Genomic DNA, 9824 nt, shown 5'->3' with positions numbered 1-9824 from the left:
CCGCCGAGTTTTGTGCTTGAAACCCAAGGTCCTGGTGGTATAGACACCTGAGGGAATCTCCTGGTCTGCGGGTTGCAAAGACCATGGGAAAAGCATAGAATCTGGGCCAGAACGCACGGTTCCTCACGGCACAGTCCCTCACAGCTTCCCTTGGCTAGGGGAGGGAGTTCCCCAACCTCTTGAGCTTCCTGGGTGAGGCAATGCCCCACCCTGCTTCTGCTCGCCCTCCATGGGCTGCACCCACTGTCTAACTAGTCCCAATGAGATGAGCCGGATACCTCAGTTGGAAATGCAGAAATCACCTGCCTTTTGCATCGATCCCACTGGGAGCTGCAGACCGGAGCTGTTCCTATTCAGTCATCTTGCCAGCCACCCAAGAAGATCCTTTTTGAGGCAAAGTTTAGCACCTCTGTCCCAGCTCCTTCCTTAGAGAATTCTGAATGTGGGTTCCGCTGAAAGAACAACACAGCATCAAGAGGCATCTGACCTCTGGTCATTTGGATTATTCAACCCCCTGTTACTTTCTGTGGATGAAAATCAAAACTTCTGCTGTACTGTTCTCAGAGCCAAAGCCTGAGGTGAAACTCCTCCCCTCTGATTTTTTGAGCATGGAATATAAACAAAATAATTAGCGACTCAAGAGGCATTGCAAACGTTAACTAACATGTAACCTTGCAAAACAGGGAAGGTTCTTATTTGTAAATGCCAATCACTACACAGAAAAACTCTAAGAATTTATATCCTAGGCAACAGAAAATTGCTCTGTAAAAGAACTCTTCCCACATGTTTTACTAAATTTGCAATATTTGAGTTTCCATTTAAATAAATACAGAGTTTCCTACCTCTCTCTCAAGTGTCTGTTCTGTAAATCCATGCTCTTTTCTCCATGCCACTCCAGGAATAGGCAGGAAGAACCCAATCTCACCACGGGGACCACAGACTGACCCCTTACTTTAGAGGAGCAGAAAACGTACTATCAAGGACACCTTCAGGATGTAGACGCTAAGGTGACTGCTAGAATCATCTAAGAGGAGGGAGTTTTAAGCAAAACTTTGCTGCCCTGCAAATCTGAAAATGACATTGTTGACCTAGAATCAATAGTATACACATTCAAGGAATTTGTTCTCCATAATAAAGACCATTTCCGTGTTGACACATACCTCTTCTAGTTTAAAGAATAATCAATGGAATAAATTTGAGATATCAGACTGTATTTTTGCACCCATGGAACAAATTATTATTTTCTTCCATTGGGGTTTGAATTTGTGACTTTGGACACCTTGACTATTAAAGGCAAGTGATATAAAGCTGAAATCAATATTACTAAAGTGAGAGCATCCCAGGAGTCACCACCTGGGACCTCTGCTTGGGTCTCCACCAAAGCCAGAACATCCCAGGCATCACCACCTGGGACTTCTGCTTAGAGCTCCATGTGTTGTTGCTACTCAGATACTTGGACAGTGACTTGGCAAACCAAAGGCCAGGAAAAAGAGGCTCTAAGAGCTGAGGCTAAAATGCTGAGACCTTTATCTGACCTGGCCATGGAAAGCTCTGACACGGCAGAAAAATTCAGCACTTGCATAGACAATGCATGAGCTAGCTCCACAGTCTGAATCTGAGCCTGTGCTCTGCCATTTTGTAATATGGACTTGTCAGGAAGATGTTCAAGAACATCATGGAACCTATTTGGATTCCAGGCCTTGGCTACCTCCTGTTCTTGCAAAACAAGTTCTTCACATGGTCTAGCCCCGCTAGCCTGGACACTGGAGTCTGGGGCCAGAGTCCTAGGTTATCATAAAGTGGTATATGGCACTCATGATTCCTCACACAGAAGGTGCCAATTAAACAATGCCTTAAACAGTGTGTAGGATTTGAACAAATTCCATGGCTGTGGGTTCAAGGGCAGTCTAGTAACACAGAACCTTGCCATAAACTCTATTTGCCTTCTTCAGTTTTTCAACCCAATTTTGCAGGCACTCTGTGGTCCTTTGTAGATCATGTATCCTTGGAGACATTTTGAGACATTAATGATCTCTTTGATGGAATCCATGATGGTTTTTGTGCTAAATCCCATCTTCAGTAGACAATGCCACGTAATGTTCTTTCTAAAAAAAAGAGAGAGAGAGAGAACAACTTGGATTTACAATGTAGACACTATTCGTATTCATTTTTTCCTGTGCTGTTAACATTTTTGAAAAAAGTAGCCTTTTGTTTAATTTTAGCTTAATTTGTTTTTAATAAATGTGTATCATTGTCCGGATTGTACTCACCATTAAGGAATGAGAAAAGAGCAATATTTGACTCTATTAGGTCAAAGGTTGGTAAAAATGTTTATAATAAAAGACAGATGACTTAACAAAAAATGAACAACGGTCATCTCAGACTTAAACAAAAAAGACATAATAAAATAAAAGAATAACTTAAAAACCTTTCAAGAATCAATTCTGGGCCATCTTAGCCAATGAGTATTTTTATAGATAGGGATGGTCAGTGATCGCAGTAATGAGAAGTTGCCAAAAGCAACTGGGAAGCCTGTTGGTGTAGCAGAAAGTGTGAATTGTATTCTACAATCTTGCTTTCTTGTCTTTTGATAAAACTGCTCCATTTTCCATTCCCAAGTCCATTCACCAGCCTCAGGACCTCTGAACTTCAGACATCCAGATGTGGACCTCAAAGCAACTGCTAACACTAATAGAAGCTAACACTTGCTTCTTAAAAAACCCAAGCAACTCAAAGCAGACAGCATATACACAGAAATCAAGGAGCACGTGCAGAGGATAAAACATTTTTGGGCAAGAAACAAAGATTGGTGGCTGAGGGTTGTTTCTAGATTAAAATTATGTTAATTAATACTCTCCCTCCCTCCTCCCTCCTCCCTCCCTTCTTTCTTTCTTTCTCTCTCTTTCTTCTTTCTTTCTTTCTTTCTCTCTCTTTCTTTTTCTTCCTTCTTTCTTTCTTTCTTTCTTTCTTTCTTTCTTTCCTTCTTTCTTTCTTTCTTTCTTTCCTTCTTTCTTGCTTTCTTCCTTTCCTTCCTCTTTCTTTCTTTTTCTCTGAGACAGGGTCATGTTTTGTTACCCAGGCTAGAGTGCAGTGGTACAATCATGGCTCACTGCAGCCTCAACCTCCTAGGCTAAAGTGATCCTTCCACCTTAGCCTCTGCAGGAGCTGAGACTACAGGCATGTATCACCATACCTAGCTAATGTTTTAAATATTTTGTAGAGAAGGGGTCTTGCTCTGTTGCCCAGGCTGGTCTTGAATTCCTGGGCTCAAGAGATGCTCTCGCCTTAGCCTCCCAAATTGCTGGGATTACAGGCATGAGCCACAGTGCCTGGCCTCCTTTTATCATATTAACTTCCTCCTTTGTTGTTGATCATTAGCACCTCCAATGGTAGTTCTATTATCAGTTTCGCAGCACTCAAGGTGCATTACAGCCAGCCCTCTGTATCCATGGGTTTTGCATCTGAGGATTCAACCAACTATGGATGAAAATTAAAAACAAAACCAAAACAAAACAAACAAACAACAACAACAAAAAAAGAACCACAAAACTGATTGTATCTGTACTGAACACGTATGTCCTTTTTTTCTTGTCATTTTTCTCTAAACAAGGCAGTAGAGCAACTATTTACATACTATTTACATTGTATGAGGTATTCTAAGTAATATAAAGATGATTTGAAATATATGGGAGGATTGTGTAGTTTATATACAAGTACCGTGACATTTTATAACAGGGACTTGGACATCTGTGGATATTGGTATCCACAGGGTTCCTGGAGCCAATCCCCCACAGATACCAGGGGAAAACTGCACTCTCTCCTTTGCAGGGTGCTTTATTTCCCACTAGAAAAAGCCTGAAAAACAGACGCTGTGTGATACTCATCTCCACATCACCCACACAACCCAGCATGAGACCGACAAAAGCTCAAGGCTCCATAAATTGATGTTGAATTGGATTGAAGGTGAGCTTCAGCATCAACTAAATTCAAATCTTCACCCAAATCCTATGTGGCGCAGAAATATTGACAGATAAGATGATGTGATGTCTGGGAATTACTTCAAAATGAGTCAGTTGGTGGGGGGTAATTGAAACAAGATTGGTCAGCAGTTGAGAACTGTTGAAGCTGAGTTACATCATGTTCATTGCCATTATTTTCTCTATGTTGTATATGTTTCCGTTTTTTAATTTAAAAAGGTTAGGAGGAAACCCCAATGTTTTAAAATTGGCAGGTGTTTAATAAAACTTTCTCTATATACTTATTGCTGTGGCTTATCCACTAATAAGTGTTTCTCACTGTGGTTATTCCCATATTCTTGAATCAGCCGACATAGCATTTTTAGTGCCATTGTTAGCATAAAAAAATTAAAAGTTTCATCAGAGAGTCTCACTTGAAAAATGCCCTCTGTTCCAAGAGCTAGAAATAATTACAAAGCCATTTTTTTAACCTATAAATCCCAACCCCGATTTAAAAGTTATTGTTCATTTTCCCTATGTTTTAAGGGAAAAGTAACCTCAGCCCCATCATTGCATATATTTTACTTACTGAGTCATTTTAGAAATCATCTATTCCAGTCCAAAATTTTAGAGATGTGAAAATTGAGGTCAAGAAACATTTTTGCCTTTCCCCAAATTATAGAGTCAATTGGAAAAAAGGCAAAGATTGGACACAGATCTTCAGATTAGGATTTTAAAATTCATGTATTCATTTTACAAGAGTTTGGCGCACATCTGCTATATGCCAGGCAGAATAAACAATGCAGCCAAAGTCCAGGCCTTCATGGTGCCTGGCAATTCTGTTCCTAGGATTACACCCAAAAGAAATGAGGAGTTACAGACACACACACACACACCCCCCCAAGAAAAATGAGAACTTATGGATACACACACATACACACACACGCATATACCCAAGAGAAATGAGAACTTATGGACACACACACACACACACACAAGCATATATCCAAGAGAAATGAGAACTTATGGAGCCACACACACACACAATGTGTACACAGGTGTTCATAGTGTAACTGCCTAATGTGTTCCTCCTGCCCCCTGCAAATATAAAATAAACTCACCCAGATGTGGCATTGCAGTAAAGAAAGAGCTTAATTGGCATGAGGTCAGCCATGCCACTTGGGAGACAGAATTATTACTCAAATCAATATCCCCGACGGCTTGGAGGTTGGAGGTTTTTCTAAGATAGTTTGGTGGGCAGGGACTAGTGTAGGGGGCATACTGTTGGTTGGGGATGCCATTATAGGGGTGTGGTAAATGGTCCTCATGCACTGAGTCCACTTCTGAGTGGGAGCTACAAGACTGGTTGAGTCACGGGTCCAGGTGGGGCCATCTGATTGTCAGAAATGCAAAAACCTGAAAAGACATCTCAAAAGGACAATCTTAGGTTCTGCCATAGTGATGTTATCTGCAGGAGTAATTGGGGAAGTTGCAAATCTTTCAACCTCCAGAATAATGCTTGGTAATTATTTAGAATTCAAGCCTCTCTCATCCTTCTAACTTGGTGGCTTTTCATCAGTTTTCCAAAAACAGTTTAGTTTGGGGGAAGGGCTATTATCATTTAAACTATAAGCTAAATTTGTCCCAAAGTTAGCTTGACCCATGCCCAGGAATGAGCAAAGATGGCCAACCTGTGAGGATACAAGCAGGAGAGTCAGCCATGTCAGATTTCTCTCACTGTCATACTTTTGCAAAGGCGGTATTATTCATAATAGCCAAGAGGTGGAAACAACACAAATGTCCATTGCCTGGCGAAAGGATAAACAAAATGTGGTCCATCCATACAATGCAATATGATCCAGCCATAAAAAGGAATGATGCTCTGATACACTGGCAACATGGCGGAACCCTGAAAACACGAGGCTCAGTGAAAGAAGCCAGGCACAAAAGGTCATGTAACTGCCCAAAGGGGTTCACCTTGTCCGCTGCCTAGACATAGCAGATTTATCAAGACAGAGGAATTATAATAGAGAAAGAGTAATTCATGCAAAGCTGGCTGTGCGGGAGACTGGAGTTTTATTATTACTCAAATCAGCTTCCCCAAGACCTTGGGGATCAGAGTTTTTAAGGATAATTTGGTGGGTAGGCGGCCAGTGAATCGGGAGTGTTGATTGATTGACTTGGGAATGAAATCATAGGGAGCGAAGCTGTTCTTTTCTGCTGAGTCAGTTCCTAGGTGGGGGCCACAGAATTGGTTGGCAGGTTCAGGTGGGGCCATCTGGTTGTTAGAAATGCAAAAACATGAAAAAAAAATCTCAAAATGTTGGTCTTAGGCTCACAGTAGTGATGTTACCTTCAAGAGTAATTGGGGAAGTTGCAAATTTTATGATCTCTGGAATAATGGTTGGTAATTTAGAACTCCAGCCCCTTTCATCTTGACTTGTTGGCTAGTGGCCTTTCATTTATTTTACAAGAACAGTTTAGCCTTTCTGGAAAGGCTATTATTTAAACTATATATTAAATTCCTTCCCAAAGCCAGTTCAGCCTACGCCCAGTAATGAACAAGGGCAGTTTAGAGGTTATGAGGCAGGAAAATAGAATTTGGAGGCAAGAAACAGAAGGCCAATTCACACTTCAGCTATGACAGGAAATATCCTCTCCATAGGGTGTAGGCCAAGTAAATAACTTTGCAACTTTACTTCATCCTCTTCATTTACATAGGGCGTACCCCAAGTAACCAATGGAATTGTCTAGAGGGTATTTAAACTCCCCCAAATTCTGTAACGGGGCCCTTGATCCCCTATGCTCGGGCCCACTCCCACACTGTGGAGTGTACTTTCGTTTTCAATAAAGCCCTTTATTCCTTCCTTGCTTTGTGTGTGCGTTTTGTCCAATTCTTTGTTCAAGACGCCAAGAACCTGGACACCCACTGGTGACAGTTAGAAATGAGATGATATCAGCTAGGTCTGATGTCTTTCACTGTCATAATTTTCTCAGTTATGATTTTTGCAAAGGCAGTTTCAGTCACAGGTTGTATGATTCCATTTATTTGAAGTGTCCAGAATAGGCAAATCCATCAAGACAGAAAGACAGACTACTGGCTGCCAGGGATTGGAGGCGGGAAGGAAAAGAGGGAGTTAATGAGTATGGGGTTTCTTTGGGGCAGTGATGAAAGTGATCTAAAATGCACTGGGCTGATGTTTGCCCAAACCCGTGAATAGACTAAGAGGCATTCAATTGTACACATGAAATGGGCGAATTGGGTGGTATGTGAATGATATCTCAATATAGCTGTTCTATTTTTTAAGGAAAAATATAGAGTGCCATAAGTGCTACACAAAAAAATTAAATGGGGAGGAGATCAGGGAGTGGAGGTGGGTTAAATTTTAGTTCAATGTCTTCCCAACATTCCCTAAATTCCTATAAATTAGTAAATCTTAAAAGATTCCTTGAATTAGGAGTTAAGTAATGCCACACCCAAGCCAGCCACCACCCTCCTGGTACATTAATTAGATCGTACTACATCAGTGCAGGTTTAAAAACCATTCCAATGCTTTGTGATTCCAGGAAATTCAGGGTGTAAGCGGGAGAATACTGCCTCTGAATCCATGGAAAATCCTGCCTTCAGAACCATAATTTTATCTAAGGCTTCACACAATTTGGGTTTCACACTATTTGCACAATCGGGGCTGTGCTTTGCAAATAAACATAATGCCAGAAACACCTGAACCAAAATTAGGTGATTCAATACCAACTGGCCCACTGAAAGCATAGAGTCAAGAAATCAGTGCCTGAGCCATTACGGGGCTGGTGCTTTTAAAAATGAAAGGACTTGATATTTTTGCAAGTTTTATTACGGAAAAGTGCTTTTGGGTTGGTCAAAAGCCTTCAGAAATCGTTCTACAGCCTAGCTGTTCCCAGATCAAACTGAGGGTCAGGCCGCTTATTCTAGAGGACCAATGAATAAGGTGCAGATGAACTGGGAAAGAAGGGAGTTTTAACTTCTGCAGTTACAGGGAGGAGGCCTGGAAATTATCGCCAGATCAATTCAAAATTACAAAGCTTTCCAGAGCTTATATACCTTCTAAGCTATATATCTACATGTAAAGTGTGCATTCATCTAAAGACATAAGCGATTACTTATAACTAAGATCTGAGTCCTGAAGACCTTTCTCTGGAGTCTCAGTAAGTTGACTTAATCTAGATGGGTCCAGGTGCTGGGGTGATTACCTTTATCTTGTCTCCTGCTAAATCATGGAGGTTTGGGGAGCTCCTTTAGTCCCCAATAAAGCTTGTTTATGGAAACTTAGGAAATTTCTTCAGACCCCTAATAAAGCTTGTTTAATCCTAAATGGGTCCCGCTAAGAATTCCTTTGTTAAAATCTTGTCATGCTTTAAGGCCCAGGAGAGGCCTGGGCAAAACTCTTGGTGGGCTTTTGTTACATTCCAGCCTTTGTACGAGGGCACTGGCTCCATCAGCTTTTAATATTTAACTTCACCACTCGGTCAGTGCTGAAACAGTTGTTATGGAGGCCTGTGTTAGTGAGACCTGGCCTGCCACACGGCCCCTCTGGAGGCAGCCTCTTGCCCCGTAATAATTCTCAGTGCCCACCTTCCTGGAGGGGTGACTCAGTGGTTCTGTCAGAGGCATGTGAACCAGAGCAACTCCATCTTGAATAGGATCTTGGTAAAATAAGGCTGAAACCTACTGGGCTGAATTCCCCAATGGTTAAGGCATTCTAAGTCACAGGATGAGATAGGAGGTCGGCACAAGATACAGGTCACAAAGACTTTGCTGATGCAACAGGTTGCAGTAAAGAAGCCAGCCAAATCCCACCAAAAACAAGATGGTGAAGAGAGTGACCTCTGGTCGACTTCAGTGCTATACTCCCACCAGCGCCATGACAGTTTATAAATGCCATGGCAACATTAGGAAGTTATGCTATATGGTCTAAAAAGGGGAGACATGAATAATCCACCCCTTGTCTAGCATATCATCAAGAAATAACCATAAAAATGGGCAACCAGCAGCCCCCAGGGCTGACCTGTCTATGATCAGAGTAGCCATTCTTTTATTCCTGTACTTTCTTACTAATATTAACTTGCTTTCAGTTTACTCTGCAGATTTGCCCTGAATTCTTTCTTGTGAGAGATCCAAGAGCCCTCTCTTGGGGTCTGGATCCGGATCCCTTTCCTGTAACAGCCCTACAAACCGTCCTCAGCGGGACCTTTCACGTTCACTGAAAACTGCATGTGGAGTGCACCTACCACCTCCAACCCCGCACAGCCCAGGGGCTCAGCACAGGCTCTTCCCAGTTATGCTTTCATTACAGTGAAAAACCACAGCAGATGACAATCACCCCCTCCGGCCACAGAAGTCTGATAGAGGCAGCCCTGTATTTTAATAGAAATGTAATAAATTGTACCCCAAAGAAAGGACACCTTTGAAAGCATTCTAAAGGCTTAACTTGACCGCAAACTAGAAAACTCAAGAAGTCGCCCAGGGCTAGGGTCTGACATGAACCTTTGTTTTTTGCTATTTCTGTCATTGTGTTTGACTCTGAATTTAGTGTCTGCTCTCTCCCCGGCTTCCAGCGAAACTTGCATCCTGGAGGGCCATCAGCCCCAGGCATCCATGCAATCCACTGCTCAGAAGTGATAAAAAGGAGCAAGTATGAAATATAGTTTTAGAGGTGTCAGAAGAAAATAAATTGGGTTCATGTTGTGTTTTCTTCTGCATCTGAATATCCCCAAAGCAGAATTTCATTGCCAGTCTCAGACCTGTTAAGTTGCTTCGTGAAAATTAAAAAAGTTTGCATGCAACCCTCCCTCCAGCTGCCAAGACCCCGTTTCATGTACCGTCCAGCC

At 41.9% G+C, this 9824-nt stretch overlaps 1 protein-coding gene across 1 annotated transcript in view; it reads right to left on the bottom strand.

Annotated features, from left to right (window-relative positions):
- Nucleotides 1–281: 281 nt before the first annotated feature.
- Nucleotides 282–9824, bottom strand: part of PUDP (pseudouridine 5'-phosphatase) — a 171925-nt gene continuing 162382 nt past the window's right edge. Inside the window, exon 4 of the mRNA XM_017953967.3 lies at nt 282–2105. Coding sequence (XP_017809456.1) covers nt 2064–2105 — 42 coding nt within the window. The 3' untranslated portion in view covers nt 282–2063. The remainder of the gene's footprint in view (nt 2106–9824) is intronic.

Source organism: Papio anubis, chromosome X, assembly GCF_008728515.1.
Source record: "Papio anubis isolate 15944 chromosome X, Panubis1.0, whole genome shotgun sequence".
In the NCBI taxonomy this organism is placed as follows: domain Eukaryota; kingdom Metazoa; phylum Chordata; class Mammalia; order Primates; family Cercopithecidae; genus Papio; species Papio anubis.
This window is presented reverse-complemented; position numbering and strand designations above follow the sequence as displayed.